Genomic DNA, 22,771 nt, shown 5'->3' with positions numbered 1-22,771 from the left:
AAATGAATCAAAACATTTCTTTATCATACTCCATCTGCTTCTGGTTTAGGCAAAAGCTAAAAAAGCAATATAGCCTAAAGTGACCGGTCAAATGCAGTGGAGAATGTTACGAAAGCAAATGCCAGCACCATTTTTGAATATTTATGTAATTCTGAACCTCATAGGAGACACAAGGGCAGATCATTCAAGAAGAAATATGGATATGCCGCAGGATGAGTTAGTGTAGAAGGCCTCCAGGACCTTTGACCTAATCACAAATTAAATTTCATGTTCAACTTGCTCATTCTGTAATATAAACTGAGTAAAACCCTTAGCTTTTATTCATAAACTGCGATTAACATTGAGCCTGTTGCAGTTCCTGTAGCAGCAGGATACAACTAACTTCCCCATTACCAAAGGAAGTCATTTATGCCCCTGCTCTCCTTTTGATCTGTCAGACTTATGATGAAAAGAATGGTAGAGCTTCAGCCTATAGGGATCTGTTGCCTTTGAGACTCACCAGCTTGACTCATTTTATTACTGTCATGAATTAAAGATGCTCAATCTTATTATTTTCTAACTTCACATGGCAATGATCTGCTGTTAGTTAATTTATAGTTGCTTATTGTGGAAGGTCTCCAGTGTCAAAGCTCCCTTTGGTAATATACCTGTGTCCTTTTCACTTGCTCCCTCATGTCTTTGTGATATATAATAGCAAAATGAGAGGAGCACTGAGAAGCTTCTTACTTAATGTTCCAGATGAAATAATCAGGTGTGGTGCACCCCATAAACTTCCTGGCCTTTGGAAGTATCTTAGCATATAATTATACTTCTTATATATATTTAGGAGTGATTATTGTCTGAGAACGTCGTGTTGTAATAATGTAGCAGTAACGACGTTGCTTTGACTTAATTAGGATCCTTTTTGCATGCAAGGCTTGTTCTTATTCTGTCGAGTGCAGTTTCTGTTTGAAGAGTTGCTTATCACCTAATACGCCTCCAGAACTGGGTTACTCTGGTACTGTATTGTCTGTTGGTCTGTGCAAGATAAAGGTGTTAAAATGAAAAACGTGCTACTACTAACACAGGTGTTTGATGTCTGTTTCTTTACACATGGTTTTATTTCCATCTTTTTACCTGAACTAAGCTGTCTCTGCTTCAAAAGCAAAGCTATACAGCAACGTGACAGGATGACACTCATGCATGTGTTTACCCAGCCAGACGCATTTGGATAAAGTAGGAGAGACAAAGACAACCACGAAAGGTGACACCATCTTCTTTTGTGTGGGGTGACCTCGTTCTCAGCGGGTTGCCGCGGCGGCTTTGGCCCACGTCTCTACAGGCCATCTGGCTCTGCTCATCCCCACTGAGGGCAAATACCAGGCGAGCGGCTCGTCGACATATTCTGATGGTGTGATTCAACATTGGTGGTGGTTGTAAGCCTGGGATTAGCCTATCCCTGTTTCACTTGTCTAAACCGTCCACCTGACAGTGGCTTCCATTCACCTGCTCACTGTGGTAATCTTTCGGTTATTATCTGTCTCAGTCTACAAAGCGTACTGTAATTATTGTAGGCGTTAATAATGTGCCAGGCATACAGAGCCTTAAAAACATTTCATAAGCCTTGATTGTTCCACGTTTTGCCATATTTCAACCACAAATTTCAATGTATTAATTGAGATTTTTATCTGCTAGACCACCACAAATTTTCAAAATACTATTTTGCTTATTAAATAAAAAGCCAAAATATCAAATGTGGAATATGAAAAGTGTGGCATGCATTTTAATTGAACCACATTCATCCTGACACCCCTAAAAATTAGCTGCGACCCATTGGCTCTCATCTCAAGGGTCTATCAAATCTATAAAAAAAAAAAAAAAAGCACCAAAATAACATATCTTCTTATTCCGCCTGATCAGTTTGATTCTTTTGCATCGCATGGTGTCATCAGCTCAAATACATATAAAGTTTTCCTGCAGTGGAATAAATACTTACCAGCAGTAGTGGCAGCTGGTCTACATTTGTTAATCATGATGGAAGTAATACACAGTGAGGTAATATCCTTAATGAAGTAAGACACAGTACGTTACCAATGTGACGTCTAATATTAATCTACGAGAGCAGTTTTTAGATACCTTGGGTATCACCCAGAGGTTCAATGTTCCTCAGATTAAAATATGTTCTTTCAATGTTCGCCGGTAGGGGGCGTGTAACACCTAAAGATAACGTTGTTGTGTTGAGTCCCCCAATCCTCATGGGTCTGAGCAAAGCTCAGCATTAGATGCAGACCCGATGAGCGCCGCTGAATGAGTCTGTGGTACCATCAGCAGTGACTATTTAACATCCGGTCACTCAGTAAATGTCATCACGCAAAAGAAATGAAAGGTTATGTGCATCTAACACGTCGTGCTTACCAGGGAATTGTTTGAGTTGCCTGTTATACACAAATACTTTCGTAAAATAAAGTTTATTCTAACCAGACAGGATGGATCCCCCCCGTTGAACTTGATAAAGATATAAAAGCAGGAGTTTCTCAGGAGAAAACTCGGGTCCCCAGCATTAGGCTTGGCTCAGTGCCTCTATTTTAGAGCTTATTTTTCTATGCATGTTGTGCGCCTTACTGAGCCCGATACAAATAGATTCGCCGCACGTCATCGTCCTACACAGCCACACCACCAGCCCCAAACCCCTGCGCATAAAACATTCATCAGAGCGCAGGCACGGCGCTGCAAGAAATGGCATTAGGTCTGCGAGTCACTCTGTAAAATCTGGAAATTTCACCACTTTCTATTAATAGCTTTAATGCGGGTAGGTACCATAAAACACTGGTAGGAAATAGCCTGGAGACATTTTTTTTTTGCCATTATAAATATTCTAACTTTTCTTTTTGAATAAAAGGGGTGATATCTTTTTTTGTGCCATGACACGTAGCCATAAAAGATTCATCCTTTGAATTTTCTCTCCCCCTCTCTTTCTGTCTCTTTCTTTTTTTCCGCCAGACGCACCTCGCCGCCCCGCCCTCATCTCCTCCCCGCCCGGTGAACGCACACTGATGCGCACCAGTGCGGCCGTCATCCACGCTCAAGCCGCACACTTTCCTCTCTGAGCACTTGGAAAATATACTGTGACAAAAAAAAAAGAACAGTTGATTATTGATCGAACTGGATGTGTTCTGCGCCTACAACGTTTGGACTCGGTGCTGGCTTCTTCTTCTTTTTTTTTTTTTTTTTTTTTTTGTTAATTCTCAACAACTGCAATAACACTTTGAGCTCTTTTTCTTTTACTGTTGTTATTCCAGAGCCGTCTGCTCGTCCCACATTTTTCGGGGAGGTGTCGAGTCTGCTGATCTAAATTTGGATATTTACTGCTGACTTTTTCCTGAAATCCTCATCCACATGACTGAGCCAGGGTACGAGCGGAGACGTGGCTCCCCACCTGGGAAGACCTACGGCTAAAGTTTGAAGGGTGCAAAGCTGTTCGTTCCCCCCACCTTTACTTGCTGGGATTTGCAATCACCCCAGAAATTTAACTAAATAGCGGATATCTTATCCATCTCTGCGCACGACCGGGAGTCGTTCGACTTGGATTTATAGCGCACCAGGATTTCACCCCCATCTAAACCATGAGGACCGTCGTTTTTGATGGCAAGTAGAGAATAAGTTTTATTATTATTATTAAATTGGAGGATTTCGATGGGTTTGTGCACACTGGTTAAATCCACATCGGTGCGTTGTGACAGAACCAGCTGCTCGTATTGGAGTTTACTCCGCAGCCTCTAATGTGTTTTAGACAAACTGATGCAAAAACCATGACGGGTAATACGGCAAAACGACCTTTAATTTGCATTGTGACAACATGTGTTTTTATGTTATAGGACAGTGGTCAACATTAGTTGGTAATGCAAACGACCTTGACTAACTGAGTTATAGTTAAGAATAATTATTACCTTCTCCGTTGTTTCTCTATATAAATGAGATGTCTATGTGACTAATTTCGCAACTTAACCGAGGCATCCGCTCTGACTTTGTTTTTTTTTTTTGTGTGTTTTTTTTTTTATTTTTATGGAGGCTGCAGATGGTCCGCTTGGCGGCTCACTAACACCACATCCCTCTCCAGCTTCTTGGCTTATAATTAGTGTTTTTGTGGCATCGCCGCTCGCAGGGTGCCGCCGCCAAAGTGAGGGGAAACTGGGCCGCGTCGCTTTTGGACTGTGTCTGGAGGTGCAATAATGAGAGCGCGGACGCGATCCCATTCCCGCCAGAAATGGTTAAGAATTTAATTCCCTGGCAGGGGGGAGGCAGGGGGGGGGGAGAAGGGGGGAGCGTGTTGTCGGCAAGCCAAGGGTATTTTTTTGTGCGTGTGCGCGCGTGCGTGCGTGAGAGCGCGCACGTTTGCGCGCAGAGGGAGGAGAAATCGAAGAGGAAGGATGGAGAAGCACCTGGCCTGCTTGTCTTCCTGCACCTGCATGTACCCGAGCCTACTTTCGTGTGCAAAAAGCTTATGTTTAATGCAGTGCAGAGATAATAATATGGACATGGTGAGTGCTGCTTGACAAGCAGCACTATGAGATAACCCTCTCTGTCTGTGTCTCTCTCCTTCTCTCTCTGCGTGTGTGTGCGTACCCGTGCGCTATGTAGCCTCTTTAGGACCTTTCCAAGGACAAGCACCTACCTTATCTTGACTGATGGTCATAATGGGGATTAAAACCCAGTCCTAATGTGTTGGAACATACGTTTGTGGTGTAGAGGTGGGGGTTAGGGTTAGGGCTACAGTAAATCAAGTCAGAGATGGTCACAGATACTTACTCAACTGAGTGGAAGGCAATATAGTGTCCCAATAGAGATAGAAATACAAACCACTTCATCCTTCATGTCATATCTTTCTGTTTGTTGGTTGTTTTGTATTGGCTTCTTCAGATACAAAATGGAAAAGTCTGATAGGCTACAGGATGTTTTTTCAGCAAAGCTGCGAAGAGCATAACCACCACTTTAAAAGTAATTTTCTATAATATTTGGGCAGTCTGCCAAGACAGTGTGGCCAAATGAATCCAATAAATAATATCTACAAACCACAGGCCTCTTAGTTGCTTTGGTCAGATCATATTTAGAATTATTTTATAAAAGCCAGGAGACCTAAATGAGGACCAATACCAAAATAAATGAGAACAGAATGCAATACTAAATGTACAGACACTATATATTTAAATTACATTAACAAGCATTTTTGTGTTCCTTGAACTCCACAAATCTTGTAAGTACTCCACTGCAACAACAAAGTAATGTCATGCATTAAGTAAATGGATACAAAATGGTCTGTATGCGAGTTTGAAATGGACGAGAAAAACATGAATTTTGAACTGTTTTTCTAGTATGTGTATGTATATAAGTCATATAGAAATAATTATTTAACAAAAAACATAACCTCATGTGCAATGATGTATGAAGATGAGAACAAAATGGTTTATTTATACTTACAAATTTGAACAAAAGGTATAAAATGGCAGAGCAATACTCTACAATAGACTAAGATACAAGAGCCTGACCAACTGACCAAGAGCCTGATTAGATATTTTCCTTTCGGGGACCAAAGTTATGACTTGTGCTAGCGCTGTGTTAGCTGGAGGTATTAAAATAATTAGTAGTTAACACAATATATTAAAAACAATCTAAACATAAATGAGTTTGTAGATTTGTGCTTGCTCTTGTCTGTGTTCCTCTTTAGACCATTTTCTAGTAAAAATGTATGATGTTAAGGCCAGTAGTGGACAAAACCCCAGTTTAAATGTGGTGTACTATATTGTTGGGTGGTTAATGGCTTTAGTAAGGATATTATCTAAGTTTAGGCTAAGCTCAACGTTAAAGGGTTTAGTATGTACCGATAATGGTTACGGTTCAGGATAGCGCTGAAGCTTATTTTTTGGATCTATTAAATCACAACATTCCACTCAGAGATAAACAGGTTTCTACTAAATATAGTCCGATAGGCGTGTGTTTGCACACATGCTACTCAGAGCAGATGCAGAAGAAAGTAATCTAAACTGAAGATGAAAGTTTTTCCATTTACAAAAGAAAATAAAAATCCTCAGATTGTGTTTCTTATACACAAGTGTCCCCTGTGATGTTTCTTCTTCTGTTGAGAAGATCCTACTTGTGGTTTTAACACTTGTCTGTTTGGGGCAACCCTTTAAATTGGTTCCAATATTGTCACTGTTAGCATTCAGTCAGAGTGCTCACAAAGTCTTGGCTGCAGATAGATGTCCATGGAAAGTTGCGGCAAACCCCAGTGGGCAGATGCAAATTGTGAAATTCACCTCAGACTGTAGATCAGACGTGGAGGTTTGAATTCAGACCCAGGTCAGGGATAGAGCTAATTGAGTGAATGGTCTTCAATATAACATCCTGTTAAGGATAATGTGTTTTTGTATTTATGTGTGTGTGTGTGTGTGTGTACTATCTAGTTTGTTACATTAGCATGTGCTATAATCCATTTGCTACCCAAAGTCATAAGAACACGCAGTCTCTCCCTCTCTCCAAACACACACATAAACACACAAACAGAGATATATAGAGCTTATGCAACATGCTGTACACACTTTATCTTCCTCACGATGTTCATTACTTGGCTAAAACTGGAGGATTATTGTAAGAAAGCCGCAGATTATTGTGGACCCACAAAATAACTCTGCATCTCACAACTAGGAAAATCAAAGAGGCACATCTGCTTGTGTATTCTCTTTGATATGTCACAGAGTGATGCAAATTCAAGTGCACATCCCATCACTGTGCAAAGAATGGCTCTGGGTTCCTCAAACCCTCCAGGCAAGTTTTCATCATCCAACTGCTGTTGTTGTGATTTAGCACCAGGCTACTGACACGCACCTATGTCTGATTTCTATTTTTTTCATTTTTTTTTTCTGCTGCAATTATAATTGGTATCCATCTCTTGGGCTCCTGATTTGGCTGAGAAAATATGGCCTGTCGTGTCTCGTGTTTAAAGTGTCAGGGTGAGGAGGGACTTTAATTTACACTCTTTTTCACCCAGTCAGCATATGATCAAATGCCTCTGTGGGAAAGCTGTTGCTCGGGGGTGCCGTTGCTCCCTGTCTACTGCCAAGCAAAGCCAATAAAGTGCAAATGAATGGATAAAACCATTATGGTGGAACTGAAAGCTTTCTCTTCAGGAGTCTTAAACCACAACCACAACGCAATGAGGGTTTTTTTTATGTCAAATTAGTACATTTTCTCCCCATCCACAAAAACTTTCAGCTTTGTTAAAAGCAGGCCACAAGATGGATGCAGAGAACATTAAGTTTTTAATGGATAGAGTATTTCTAAAACCAAAAAATGACTGATTTGCTGAAGGGGAATTAGGTGAGATCAAAAACCAAGTTATAACTTCCCAATGAGACAAGACATCTCAAGCCTCTTAAAAGGGAATGTAAAATTGATCCATCTTAGTGCTTGTATGGATGTTTACACAAGCCCAGGATGAGAGCTACCTGGATCATTTGTGTGTGTGTGTGTGTGTGTGTGTGTGTGTGTGTGTGTGTGTGCGTGTGTAGGTGTGTGTGTGCGTGTGTGTGTGTGTGTGTGTGTGTGTGTGTGTGTGTGTGTGTAGTGTTCTTTGAGTTATGGGGAGGTCTGAAGAAGGTGCAGGTAGTAAAACGGAATAAAGACAGAAATATATTTTCCTGCTAAAGTGTCTATTATCAGGATGCTCCAGGATGCTGCAACAATACTCCGGAAAGATTAGCTGCTACTTTGGGAATGCAGCTTACATTAATTTTTCACAATTGTCCATAATCAGCCAATATGACCAATGAGTGCACCATAGTTCAGCACAATAGAAGCAGTCTGCAGGGGTCATTGAATTGTAATGTTGCAACAGCACACAAAACCAGAATTTGTGAAGAATAGTGATCAATGCTGCAGACACAGTGATTGTTCAAACCTCAAGATTTCCAGCATTTATTCTCAACTCTTCAGCCTGATTGTCCCTTTTGGTTTTGTTGGATTAAAAAGTTCTAGTGGGGACGGGGGGGAACTGTTGAAACAGCAGCAATACTGGCACCTGTATTTGGCTAAACTCATGACAAAATATAGTTGATTTCATTTAAAAATATATTTGCCATGTTATACCAGGATGTCCCCACAGTTACAGTTGAAGTAGTTACCTACATGCTTATAGGTAGAAGAGCAAACTTAACAAGACATTACTAAACCTGTAACAATTGAGGACAGCACCTGAGCATCAAGGACTAAGAATCCCAAATAACTGTTAAAATTATGGTTGCTTTAAAAGTGTTAGTTGTTTTGTGTTCATCCATGTTTTTTCTAGACGTGCACCAGTATGCCTGTGTATATTCTTAGTCCTCTGACTTATGTATTCTACCACTGACATAAACTGAAGACAACCAGTCTTTTGCTCATTTTTTCCTGAAAACATTTCTATGCAGGTTTTCAATTCTGGAGGTGTGCAGTTGAGCAGGAGAGTTGGACTGAACTGCGAACCTACAGAATTGACAAAGACTCCTGGATAGGTGTCAAAACATATTCAGGAAAAACTGAGCAAAACTCTGACTACCTTCAATTTAAGCCTGTTGTAATGTGCACTAGCAGTTCTGTGGCAACTTGATGAAGTTCTTGAAACACCAGATGTGATGAAAGTTTTTGGCTTTTAGTTTCATAATTGAATCCTTTAATCCATAATATAGAACCATAATTATAACTAGTTATAATAGTATAACTGTCTTATAGTTATAAAATGGTGCAGAAAAATCCAGATTATTTTGCCATCTAGTAAAACAAGTAATAGCTAAGGAGGCCAAGCGGATTGTACTCACTCACTGACTGCTGCGATTCCTCATACTGAGGTGGCATGTGGCGGTAGTGGAAAGGAACAACTCCCTTTGAAGAAAGGGAAGAAACTTTCAGCAGAAGAACAGAGCAGACAAACATGAAACACCAACACATTAGTCCAAGAGGGCTTCCGATGTTAAAGAAAAAGCTCAGAGTTAATGGCAGAGTGGATCACTTAATGGCTTCAGACTTCAAGAGTACTTTTGAAAGGCTCTGATTTCTGAGCTTATTTGGATTTAATAATCACAAAACATCTTCATATGTTTAGGTTTCACAATATAATGATGGTCATTTCTCAGCAGAGAAGCATCCACACACACAAATGCAGAAACACATTCAGGCTTGGTTATTTACATATGTCTACAATACACAACTAATTTAGTTAAAGAATGGAAATTGTTACTCTTTTTTGGTTTTCCCAAATCAGTGAGCAGGTAAACCAGTTAAGTTGTTAAGGCAGATGCATATTCAATCCGTCTAAAAACAGCAACTGATATAGAAGTCTGTAAAAAGTTTTAATCCCGTTAATGTCTAAAATGTTGAGTTTATGTAATGAACTGCTGGTTGAAATAAAATTATCTGCAGGGAGTTGTTAAATCCAAATAAGAAGATTTAGTTATTACATGCACACATTGAGCTACAAATATGGCAGTATTTTTATTCATTTTTTTTGCACGAAGGGACTGAGATTGCTGAAACTAAAATCCCCCAACCATTCCACATATCAAATTTTACTTAGCAGTCCATAACATATATAATGTAACAATCATAACTAAAGGAGCACGCAGTGATTCATTTACTCCATTAATTTTAGATTTCTGAGAAAGTCTGACTCTCACTTCGTTACATCTTCATCCCAAAATGACAAATTTTGACTTAAAAAAAAAAAATCAAACAAACAAAAAAAAAAACAGTTTCACTAATATAGTTTACTTACAAAATATCCCTAAATTAGGGACATTTCCTGCTTTCTTATTTATCTTCAGCTCGTCCCTTGGTCCTGACCATATTTAAGAGGATTATTTTTTGTTAAACAATTTAAGTTCAACTGAAGAGAGGTGTCTAAGCTCAAGTTTTTCATAAATATTGGAAAGAAGCAAAAACAATTATAACTGTGGACACTTTGTCAGGCAGAATCCACTACAAATATTTTTTCCCCAATTTCTTTTGTTTAGTCAATGGATAATCAAGAAGATGGCGCATTACTAAAGGTATAAATCTGTGGGTTTGCACCTTCATTCCAGCACACATACCTTATTTTAGATGGATCAACTAAAAGAGGAAGCATCCTTGATATCCTGCATCAGGTGATTTCTGCATGTATTTACAACTTCTTTGGTTGTTACCTCTCAGCTGATGATCATCTGCTAATCATAGTTATTTACATTTGCCATTATCTCTTTCGCCCAGCGTCTTTAAAAGCAGACATTAGACATGATGTTGATATCATTTTGGCTGAAACATGGCAAAGCTAAGTTTGTGATTTCCTGGTATTAAACAGCATGCAGTGTGTGTATTACTGGGAACTAACTATAAGCAACTAAAATCTCAGTACTAAACAAACAAGCTTGCAAAATTGACTAGAAATTGGTAAACATTCAAGTACTATCCCAAAGACCTTTGGGATTGTGAGTCGTTATAGAAAAGTCAGTCGTTAGGAAGAAAACTGAGGAAATTTCAGGGATTGTTGGATTAACCAACTATCATTTAATGTGTTTGCTTTCTGTCCTGAAAGCAAACACTTAAAGTGATTGTTGAGAAAAAGCAAACACACACACAAACAAAAAAACACTAGTCCAGGAACACAGAAAGTCTGAGTTCATAAAAGTAATTGCAGCAGTAACTCCATCAATCACTCTGTGTACAAAGTAAAGACAGTTAAAGAGTAACAGAATGGATAAAAAGTACGTATAGTTAGTCACAGCAATATCTTTCTCAGTGGCTTTGTTCAATGAGATACAATTAAGACAGTTAACGGGGTAATTTTTCATGGTTTTTAATTAAAATAACGTTTCCAAGGTGAAATAGAATTTTAATGTGCAGGAAATTTACGAACACAATCCACTGTACAAACAAATAATTAAAAAATGATGTAATGCAGTATTTATAGCTCCCCATAAAAAAAAAATCACTACCTCCTTCTTTTCTTGCATGCAAACATCTATCCAAAGTGTAATTGCTTTGTAATCCTCATAGAAGTGTTGACATTTTAAGTTTTAATATGTCTAATAAGAAAATAAGCCACACGATTACAACAGGGGCATAACACGTCAGGGTCGGTATCCTGCATGATTTGATTCTCTCCCTGATGATGGTTACTAACTCCTCAATATACAGATGTTTACAAGAGATCTGCCAACAAGTCATCATTTATCCAAGTGCATTGAACCAGTATGCTGGAGACCAGCCCTTGAGGACCGATTTTGGAAACCCCGGGTTTACAACTTTTGCTTTCATCCTGCATATGGACTTGGGAAGGTGCAGAAATAAGCGCTCTGTTGTTTTCCCATTTTTACACTACTTAAAAATAGAAGCTCTTTTTATAGAACACCGGATCAGCAACACGTTTTAATTTACCTAAAATCTGTGCTGTTGTATAGCATAACCAGACCATGCAAGAAAGCTTTTTTGCAAACATTTATGTCAGATTGTGTCCATCTCCCTATGGATTTTTCAGCGTTTATAGGATAAGGATGTCGATCCTATGTGCTGCAAAGCTAGGGGGGTATTAAAGCCTCAGTTCCAGTGACAGACTGCTGCAAGCTATCCAGGAGTGGATCAGCTATGTTCACTGCATCCTGATGAGCACACTGCTTTGGGAGCTTCTTTAATTGGCCGCACCCTTGAAGTAGCACTTATACCGCACAATCACACATACACATGCATATCCTCAGCAACACACACACACACACGCACAGATACACAGATGCATGCTGGCCCCAGATATCCTTGGAACCCACTACTCTAGGCTATCCCATTCTTCCAGCCCTACACCGCTAATCAGCAAGACAGAGGAACTAAGTGGATAAACAAGCGGAATTCCATTTGTTTATACACAGGAAGCTGAGGGGTGAAATGTAAAGCAGTCGAAACGGAATATGCTATTCCCCCAGATTGCCAGTCCTTAATCCTCTCTGTGGGTTATTATTGTGCTGTTAGAAAATTTGGAGAGACAACCTACTGAGAACATGCTGCACCCCCATCCCCACCAGAACACAAACACACAGATACACTCTCAACTTGTTTCTTACCATGATAAAAAGGAAAATAAATGTTAGCTGTTAAATAGGGCCAACTAGATGAGTTAGCGCAATGAATGCAATTTCAGGATGACGCAAGTGGACTCACTTGGGGGTATGTATTTTTATTTTCATAAAATCCCCTGGATCATAAACCTTCAAAGCCTTTAGTGGCTTTACCCCAAACAGTAAATATATTAAAAATGGCCTGACAATACTGAGACATAAATTAAATAAACCACAAATTCAAAGATAAAAGTGAATGTGCTTCTGCAAAGGATTCTGTTAGGGCAAAGACATTATGTGGTGTGAGCTCCTAACGTGCACAAAGAGAGAGGGTTAATTTGTCAAACGCACTTCATCTAATTCTGTAGCGGAGGGAACATCTTTCAGTTCAGTCTGTTCTTTCATGGTTGTTCTCTGACAATCCTTGAACCAATGGCCTCTTTTCTATTTGTGCATCCTTAAAAGTTGAATGTCATTTCCAATCTTGTTGCAAATATGGAGGTGTACAAATAGCTACTTGAACACCAGTGATGCTGATTATACCACAGTGGGAAGTGACTGATGGCCTAGTAAATTGTTAATTAGGCAGAGCAGAAGCTGCTCTTAAATTAGATGTGTGAATGGATACATTGTCAGCCTTATAAGTCAACCCGTCTTGGCTCTCCCTCATGCGGGCAGCACTGCCATTCAGATGAAGTAGCTCACTGATCCAGGATGTGAGCAGCGTCAGAGTGAAGCCAGGATAAATACCAAGAGATGGAAAGAAAAATGCCTTTTACATGTGAGTTTAAATTTTTAATAGCCATCAAAATTATAAGTGCATTTTAAGATGTATGTCTGTGGCTTAATACAAAGGTATAAATGACTCCATCTCAGTTTGCCTGTTTACTTATTTATGCTTCATTTCATACCTATGCGTCATAACTTTGGCCCATCCTTTGTACCTGTAAACAACCCATTTTGTAGCCTTGTGCTCAAACGATTGTGTATAAATGTGTCTTTGGTTTTAAAGTACTTTCATAAATTCTGCAAAACAAAACATAAAACTCAGACACCTTTTTTTGTTTTTTCAGGTTTTCATATTCAGGGAGATTTAAAAGAAGTCATTTTGTTTCAAAAGTATTTTAGAAAGTTAACTATAAACTGATTGTGCTTTTGTAGAAGAATAAGTCACCATTGCAATAAGTCTGCTACATACTACTTTGGTTTGATCCAAATATCCATCGCTGTTTTTTTCTTTTCTTTTTTAAAATCTTTTGGCACAGTGGCCAAAATAATGTGTAATCTGACAGAAAGGGGGCAGGGAAAATCGGGGAACGACATGTGGCAAAGGAACCATGAGCATCTTGTGTTTGCGACTCTGCAATGTTGAACACAGTACAAGACCGTGTAATGTGCTGTTGTGACTTCATGGGACAGAGGCTGTTAGCTCAAAACAGAAAACGCAATTCATCTGTATTCTGTAATATAATAGTATATGCATTAAGGGGTTAATGTTGACAGCTGTATACTAGATTTGAAAATTTCCATCAGGTGATACCTTTTGTTCATACACCAATGAATGAGGTGAGTTGCAGGTGGGAGCAAAGGATTTGTAAAGCAGGAAAGACAAAATCCTACGACAGCAAGAGGGAAGTAAGACACTCTAAACATACTTGGAAGCATAACAGTGGAATCAGAGGAAATCCCACTTGTCTCATAGTAAGAACAGCCTATAACCTTCACTTTGCAAGAACACTTAGGTTTATCTACATGTAATTGACAGGCCAGCCCCCACAAAGCAAAACTTCCACAAAGGAAAAGAGTTGCTTTTAAGCTGGTGTGTAAGTCTTGCGTCCAGGTGAATCAGGTTTTGCTCACAGTCATCTGGGGGCTCAAAGTAGGCTATTCTTATTTAAATGCAAATCTGACAACCCTGCCTCATCTTTGCTCTCCTCTGTCCCTGTGGACTGTGTGCTAAATGCATATTCTTCCATATTCTGTATATTGCTCTCTTACTGTTGCTTTCTCCTGCTCAGCTTACACTGTGTTGATCAATCTTCTTTTTATAATTCTATTACCGTTTCACCCTAGAACACCTTGTTGCTGTTTCTGTCATCACTCTCAGGTGTAAATGCTGATTATCTTGTGTAGATATCAGGCCATGGCAAATTAAATGTGACCACAACTAGCCTGCCAGGACGTCCATTATAATGATATCTGTAATCTGCTGGGCTCAGGGGAGGCAGTGGGGAGGGATGGAAAGATAGAGGGAGGGTAATGTGAGGGGATTTATTACGGATCTGGAGGCTGGCAGGAAAGAGGCGAGCATGGACTTTAGCCACTTAGCCCACAATGGGTTTCACATCGACCATATGTTATGCATGGCTTCAGGATTATGTGAACTCGAGTTCCGTCCAAGATTGTTACATCATCAGTAGATGAAATTAGAAAATTGTCTATAATGAGTTAGTTTTCCCCTTTTTCTTTTTGTGCTTGACTGTTTGAGACAGTCAAAAAGTTGGACTGTTTCACACATGTTCCTCATTCATATGTTTCTGCATCATAATTGGAGGAATTCAGTATGCAATACAAACTTGAAAACTCAGCCCCTTTAAAGCGCTGTTATGTAAAATACTATATTTCATCAGTATTGCACAGTAGAAATTTGATTGTGTTCCACTTATAGCAGTGATGTGACCCATAAGATTTCAGAACTGATTGTCATTTATTTTTAAAACTGACAATTTGTCCTAACCAAACTTTTCACATTTTTGTCTGTCTACCATTTAAAAATCAGAGGAAACTTTTGCTAGTTCTAGCTAAAGATTATGCCACTCAGTTTTCATTTTTGGTTATTCGTTTACCCCTCACCCCTTTTTTATTTTTTTCTACACCTGCACCCTCATAAAACCACAATGATTTCTCTGTTTCTGTGACATGCAACAAATCTCCCTCTGCAGATGACATTTCTGTATAAGCGTGACTGCTTTTTGAGTTGGCCAAAAACCATAGCTCTTACACACTTAAACTCCATTACAGCTGTTCTTCTGAACCTTGCTGAAAATCAATTCCATGCTGATACAATTTGTCATCTGGTTGGTTTTTCCTGGATTGCTGCATTTTTCCCCTGAAAGCCAGATTTCCAATAACATTTTGAGATTGTAATACCCTGAAATTTTATTGTGTGTAAGTGGTTTAATTCCACATTTCCAGAGATACCAGAACAAGAGACTACAAAGTTTGAGACAGTCAAAAACCAAAATAGTGTGTACTTTAAGGAAAAATAAGCTATAGTGTTTAAAAACTGATTGCATGACTTAAACGTAACAAACAGTAGTTCTAAAGTGAATCGTAAGTGGAATGATGACAAGAAGTGATATCTGATGAAGCACAGAAGAATGACAAACTGAAGTACATTGGTTTGACTTTGTCTTCACGCCCCCATGTCTTGAGGTCTGCAGGAGTAAACATTTTTTTCCCACTCCTGCATATTTCACATGCTTGTTCTCATGCCTGCTCATGTTTTCAGCAAAGCCCATCATCACAGCAATTATCCCAGAGAGAGAAATGAGCTCTGCCAACTCTCCGTTTCTGAGCTGTAAACAAATTATGCTGAGGGGGTCTCAATGATATCTGTATGACAAACAAAGTAGTCTGAAGTCAATTCGGTCCCACTGTGCCGTCTTAGGTCCTCGACCAGCAGATTCTTGTGGAAGTAAAAATTGCCAACAAGGAATGAAATTGGCTGTAATATCAATACTTTTTGATCTAGTCGGTATTTTTAGTCACTGCTTTGCTGTTTTTCCATTTTGCATCTGTCTTTTAAAGTGCACCCTCTTCCATTTGTTTGGGTAATGAGTGTTGACAGATCAGCATTTCCTCTGTTAGCAAAAATCAAAGCCAGAAATTTCCACCTGGCACTTTAATTAAGCACTTGATGAAGTTACAACTGGCATATGCCTCTTTAAACTTAATGCAATTCAACTCGATCCCAATAAGTCAGAAAAGGTTAATTTTTCTGACATTATTTTGTAATTAACAACACAACTCGCAGCTTGCATTTAAGCTCATTTGTATCGTGGAGATTTCATGTGGTTTAGCAATTGTAATACGGGTAATTGACAGGTTATGTTTTCTTCTGTTCTGCAGCCATGCTAAAAGGCATTAGCATATTGAGTTTGTGCCTAACCGTTAAGTATTTCCCACCTGGCATTTAAAAGGCATTACAAGAACAAGCGTCTATTGAAACCGTGAAATATGAGACAGGACAGTCTTCAGCCCCGTTCTGTCTGCACTCACACACATATTTCAGAAGTGCCAACCTAACATCCAAGTACATATATATAAAAGTAGAAGGAAAGTGACTGCCTAAATCTGCTGTTGTTTGCTTGCTTACACGAGGCTTAGCAGGTGAACTATATTTTTAGTAGGGTTGAAAGGTTCATGTTACTCTCCTACAATTTAGTCTGGTGAAACAAACCGGAAATTGCTTTGAATTCTCCTCCAGGTTAATGACATTTGTGACTCCGCAAAGCCCCCTGAATCCTATTTACTGTTTCTGAATCATGACAAATCAGAGTGGAAAACCTCAATCTGATTTCACTTGGAAGGGGCTACAATCACAACAAAACAGACTTTGAAATAAAAGAAACAGCACGACAGAAACACCTTCTATATCCTTTGGCGCCCAGGTAAGAAGAAAATCTATCTTAGAAATCTGTGTGATCAGTATTGTCTCTGAATAAAGGTTGTGCCCATGTCTCCCTAGTAACAAATTGCCATGTAACACATTCAGGTTTTAGTTTACACATAAAAACCTCTTCCAATAAGTAAGGCACCCTTTCAGTAATGGCGGGAAACATTAACTGAATGTTATGGAGCAACAATGTCCATCAAAAGCTTCCTTGAATTTCACTACCAGGATGAAAAGTATCCATGGACAAATTGGAGAAGCACACATTGTACATCAAAAACAGATTTTTATACTTTGGCATTCTATCAACGTCTCGATACATATGCCTTTCACTTTTGCTCACTTGATAACTTGAACTGGCGTGCTTGAAAAACACGATCTTTACAAAAACATTTTGAATCACACAACAGGAGTTCATACCAGGTTCCAGTTATTTTGTTCTATTATTGGTCAAGATTTTTTTTTCTCAATTGTTCAGTAATGTCCTTGCCTTTGATGTAATCTGCTACAAGCTGTTAGAAGTAAAAGAAAAATATGCCACGGATGTTAAAATGTAAAATTTTTTACAGCATAAGCATAAGCTTCTGAAGGAATAAAGGCCCAAATTATAGAACATTATTTCCTGTTATAAATTTAATACCAAGATTGGTAAATTTGAGTTATTTTGTTCCTTACAGTAATGTTATTAAATAGATAGCTACACTATGGGGAATTCTAGTGTCACAGCAGCAAACAACAAAATTGCTAACAATAAACAACTCGCATTGAGTTGGCCATGTGCGTGTCATCCGTTTTCATAACTCGGTTATGAGAGGAACTAATTCCTCTCTGTTCCATTAAAGTAATGATGTGAAAGATGTGAAGAAGAAGGGGATCTGGGTCAACCCACACCTTTGCCAATTTGTCCACAAGTTGCTCTTTTGTCTCAACCTCACTCCATTTTCTACTGTTAACCCCAATGAGTCAGTTGCTCTCTACTGCTGGTCAGTAATTTTAGAAAAGAAAATGTCCACATTGCTTACAGAGCCTTTAGACTCTTGATCAAATTAAAATGAACACTGCTATTAGATATTATTAAATTTCCATTAGCAGATTAGACATTAATCTAATCTGATAAGAGGTTTGGGTTTCCGTCTACCTAAGGAAAACCCAATCTGCTGGGTTTCCCGAGATAGAAACATTTCAGACTAATTTGAATAATTATTCAAGTTTATTATACAGTTTGATTAGTATAAATTGGAATGTATGTATGATTGAATTGAAATATTTTTTTTATACAATGCCTCAAGATATTTGTTGTGAATTGGCGCTATATAAATAACACTGAATTGAGTTGAATTGAATTTATTGCATTCACACAACCAGTGCTTGTCAATATGGGAACAAATAGACATGCAAGAATAAAAAGTTCTATAGCAAAGTGAATCTTGTAGCAACAATTAATAAAAAGGCAACACTTTTAGCTAGTCTTAACTGAAAATGTCTATCACATGCTTGGTTGAGCTGTTAATGGAAGCACTTTGGTGGGAAAGTATTTGGACTTATTTGGAGTTTCACTTCAATTCCCATCAGTTCTATCCATACTTTATTCTGTAATGGAGACAGGCTGAGTCAGAACCCTTAGCATCATGAATAAGAAAGTATAAACAGCCATTAGGTATTTCTGTTATGAGAGCACTGTCTATCAGTGCTCTCTATAAGGTAAGGTAAGGTAATTTTATTTATATAGCACATTTTCAGCAATTCAAAGTGCTTTACATGAGTTGAAAGGAAATACAAACAAAATAACAACCAAAGGAAAGAAAAAAGAGGAAAGAAAACTAATCTAATGTTGTTCTAAAGTATATAAACTAAGTGCTCCTGTTCAGGGTTGCTAAGTAACTAATTCCATTTCTAAATAATGAGTACTCTACAGTTTCTGATAAAATAAGCTAAAGAGTGACTGATCTAATTCCTTTTCTGGGTTAAAGTGAGACTCCACAATTCTAAGTTTGTTCTAAATCAGTGGTTCTTAACCTTTTTGAGGTACCGAACCCCTCAGTTGGACAGGAGACTGGAAACTTTATTACAGATGGGAATAAGCGACACGACTTAGGCCCTTTCTACACCCATCTGGATATTTTATGAGATTTTCTACTTTCCTTCCACCTTACATTCACTTGCAAATAGAGTTTTGGGATCAAAGTCAATGATTTGTTTGATCATATCCACAATATCACTCTTATGTTTTTAAATTTTGCAAAACACATCTCCATTTTCACCTTCTGTCTTAAAGGTGTTTTGTAAAATGTCTGCTTCTGGTTCATACATGTCGACTGGCTGCCCTGAGGGTATTGAAGGCAATGAAATTAAGGCTCACTTGGCACATGCCCACACAGGTTTTCTGGACTAGAAACCACAACATTGGTAATGTTTTTTTTTATTTTTGTATTATTATTATTATCATACAGTGTCAGCACATTATCTTGACTCTGCTTTCCTTAAACTTCAAAAGTAAGATGAAGATGTTAAGGACAGAGGAAAAGGACATAGTGTGAAAGAAAACAAGAATTACAGCTGGTTCTGAGTATTTCTAGCCATAACCAACTTATGCTTTCTTTTGGAAGCTGCATTTTCTGTATTTTTGTCAATAGTACCAAAATATAGCATTGAAGTTGAAATTTTGATTTCAGTTTGCAATGTGGCTCCAAAGTATTAAGTATTAATACTTATGGACCTACTACCATGCCCTATGTCTTACAGCATTTTTGTTGAAATCCTAGACTGTAAAGATTTTTTCTTTCAGAAGAGAACTTATCTGTCGTATGTCTATATTTTTATATCTGTATAGATATCGCTCTCTATAAAAGTATGTGTATTTTTTCTAGTTCCTTACTTATTGGCAAAAGTCAAAGAAGAAATTATTTCGATTTGTTTTATGTTTCTTGTTTTTTCTACTCAACAGCAAAAAACAAACCGTTTCTACTTTAGTTGCATCCAGCTCTTTCAGTAATCTCAAGTATGTTTTCATTTCTATTGACTAGAAGATGACTCTTTTTTTTTCTCTCCTGATAATGGGCCCTGCTGATACCTCATCTTCTCCAGTGGAAACTTTTTCCACATTATGCAACTGCCACTGAAACAGCCTTACTGTAATGATCCCTCTGTCAGTTAATCATCAAACTAATTATGTTTTGGGTTTTTTTTTTCTCATATCAGCAGCGAGTGAGTGCTGCCTGTATGTAATTCCTTCTTTATCACAGAGTGGGTTTATCGGCTCTCCGCTGTTGCTGTGAGAGCTATCCTCTTGTGTGCCACCTTCTCAATGAGATAGAGTTGGAGCCGAGCATATTGGGACCGTATTACAGTATCGACTCCTCATCCACTTAAATGGAGAATAAGCTCCTTTTACAACTAATTAGGGCCATTAAGGGAAGGAAGGGGGAGAAGGGGTGCATACGCTAATGCAGTTTTGCACAGATAACAGAAACATTGGCTCATTTTAGCGGCAGGTCAAGACAGGAGTAATTAACTGCTTATTAAAGTCGCAGTGTGACTTGTTCGTGACTCGTCAAGATGGTGGCCTGGGCATAGAGTGCTGATATGGGTGTCATCGAAACTGTGACTGATTGCTTCCAGACTTCCCACTATTTGGCTCAGACATGTTGCTAGAGATTCACCTTTTAAATGGCGATATGAAAACAGAATAACTTCAGATGTTTTGCCTTCAATGGAATTTAATGAGTCGATGTGCTTTTAGCTTCATTAGTGAGTAAATGTTTGAGTCTATGCATTAAATTCATATGAAAAAAAGAAACTAATGTAGGGATAGAAGCAAATCTCTCATTAAATAAAAGATGAAAGGCGATTTCTGCGTTAGTAAATGTGTTCTTCTACTGCTGCTTTTAGAAGGAACGTGTCTCTGCACATAAAAACGCCTTTGCTGAAAGTTGCTTTGGAACCACAGTCTAATGTAACCGTTGAGAAATGACATGTTACATCACCAAAATTAACATACGAAATTGTCTATCCAGTTTTGACCTACAATGTTCCAAGTTGTTTGTACTTTTCTCCATTATCATAATCTGCCACTTTAATGGAGGATTATGCAGGTTAAATGCATGAAGGACTTGCATAATAGCTACTATGGTAGAAAAGTAGTTATTTCGGAGCAGCCATTAACAGGCTGCAGACTAAAAGCATAAAGGGTTTTGTTTGCACTTCTTTACGTAAACATATGCTTATCACACGATCCGTAATGTTAATTTATATTTCTGAATATCCATCAAGACAGGTGCAGCCTGTTTCTCTCTGCGGGGTAGGATGCACAGATAAGCAGAAATTACACAGAAATAAATATTAATTGTCCAGATGTCGATTAAAAAGACAAACCAAAGCCTAGTTTCTGCCACAAGAAGCAAGATGAAACAAGATTGCTTTAAGAGTTCCCCCACCTTAGGTAAGCTGCTGTTAAGCTGAGTATGCGGTTATCTCTCATCTACTGTGCTGCATACAGGAAGACAGGAAAGGGAAGGGAAATAAGGCCAAGGCATTCTCCTGGCATATCGACTCCTTCTTCAAAGAGATTTTAACAGAGCACCAGTTTTTCTTTTATCTTCCTTTAATTCCAAGGATGTCATCCCAAATTAAAATGTAATGTGACCAAAATAAACCCAAAACACAAAGAACTAAAATAAAAAAAGGAGTGTGCACAAATAATTAAACTGAAATAATTCAGGTCATATTTTCCACTGCTCCATTCTGACATTTCTTGGGTTCTATGATAATAAGCCAAAACAACTCTTATGTTTATACAAGAAAAATCGGGTTGTAATAGATGAATCGTCATTTGTGGCACAAGAACTCCAGTGAACAAGCTTTTGGCAATTAAAAGCCACTACAAGTCTCATCGCCTATCCTACATGAAGTAGTCGTCATGGACATTACAGCAAAATAAATAACACATTGACAAAAAAGCACATTGGTATGCCTTTTGGTCATTTTATCTCAAGGAACTTCCTGGTATGCTCAAATAAAATAAAGTAAAGAATCTCCTTAAAGTGTTTAGAACTACAAATCGTATTTTGATGTTTTCCATCTAAAAGTCGATATGTAGTCCGAATGAACACAGAAATTGGTTCTATCTTACTGGCTTTCATTCTGGCAAGGACATTTCATACAGTACAAAAGGACAAGTTCAGAATGCCTGAGAAATCTGCAAAGGTCTCTCCCACCACTGCAGAACACCCACTTCATTTGTGTGTAGGAAAATAATTATATATATTTTTTTTTTTATTCAACACAAGTCAAAGAAAATTTGGAACATTTTTAGCTATAGTATTATTGTGTGCCTAAATGGATCATGTGGGCAGCTGTTCACCTTTCAACTACTGCACCTTGTTCAGACAATAAGGACAATCATCGTTTCAACAGATTTTGCTCGGGGGGATGTAACACCTACACTTTCTTGACTCTTTTCAAATACTTTTTTTTTCTTTCCACTGGTTAAATTTAAAATTCTTCACTTACTTTTTCTATACTTTTTTCATACTTGTTCCAGACGTTTTTTAGTTTAAGTCTGCAGGGGATAGGAAATAGTTTATTCTGGATCAACTGCACCAAACTGCAAAACATACAGTATGACTGCAAGACAAAAATCCTCCTTCTCTCTGCCACTCAGCGCATGTTTATGCATTTCAAAAACCTGTCATTTCTTAGAAAGTTTTTTTTTTTTTTTTTTTTAAATTTTCTTTTTGCCCCTGTTTGTATCTTAAAACAAATCTTATCTTTCAAGCACAAACCCTTGGTGAGGTATACATCCCCTGTATTGCCAGGCAGCAGGAAAGGATCGAGTGTCACCACAGTTTCATAAGTTTCTCAAAGAAACATTTCAGCTGCCTCTTCCCCGTACGACATTGCTGTCACCGACATGGCATGTTTAAGATAAAACAGGGGAAAAGAGACCTTGGAAAATGATCTAGCGGGATTGGTGATGGCGCTGAAGATCAGACAGCAGCGGAGAACCCAGGAAACT

General features: G+C 38.3%; 1 protein-coding gene and 1 long non-coding RNA gene across 3 annotated transcripts in view; one reads left to right on the top strand and one right to left on the bottom strand.

Annotated features, from left to right (window-relative positions):
- Positions 1-22,771, bottom strand: part of LOC108166588 (uncharacterized) — a 105,116-nt gene that overhangs the window by 41,521 nt on the left and 40,824 nt on the right. Inside the window, exon 4 of one of the 2 annotated variants that reach the window (XR_014088975.1) lies at positions 6,163-8,886. The exons of the other annotated variant lie outside the window; for it this stretch is intronic. This is a non-coding gene — a long non-coding RNA (uncharacterized LOC108166588). Of the gene's footprint in view, positions 1-6,162; positions 8,887-22,771 lie in introns of those variants that run through there. 2 annotated transcript variants of the gene reach the window in all.
- The window catches only part of rtn4r (reticulon 4 receptor), a 55,535-nt gene continuing 35,616 nt past the window's right edge, over positions 2,853-22,771 (top strand). Inside the window, exon 1 of the mRNA XM_008417902.3 lies at positions 2,853-3,624. Within this exon, the coding sequence (XP_008416124.1) occupies positions 3,603-3,624 (22 nt within the window). The 5' untranslated portion in view covers positions 2,853-3,602. The remainder of the gene's footprint in view (positions 3,625-22,771) is intronic.

Source organism: Poecilia reticulata, chromosome 9 (assembly GCF_904066995.2).
Source record: "Poecilia reticulata chromosome 9, P_reticulata-male-v2, whole genome shotgun sequence".
Lineage (NCBI taxonomy): Eukaryota > Metazoa > Chordata > Actinopteri > Cyprinodontiformes > Poeciliidae > Poecilia > Poecilia reticulata.
Note: the sequence above shows the minus strand (reverse complement) of the source record. Positions and strands in the feature narration are given on the sequence as shown.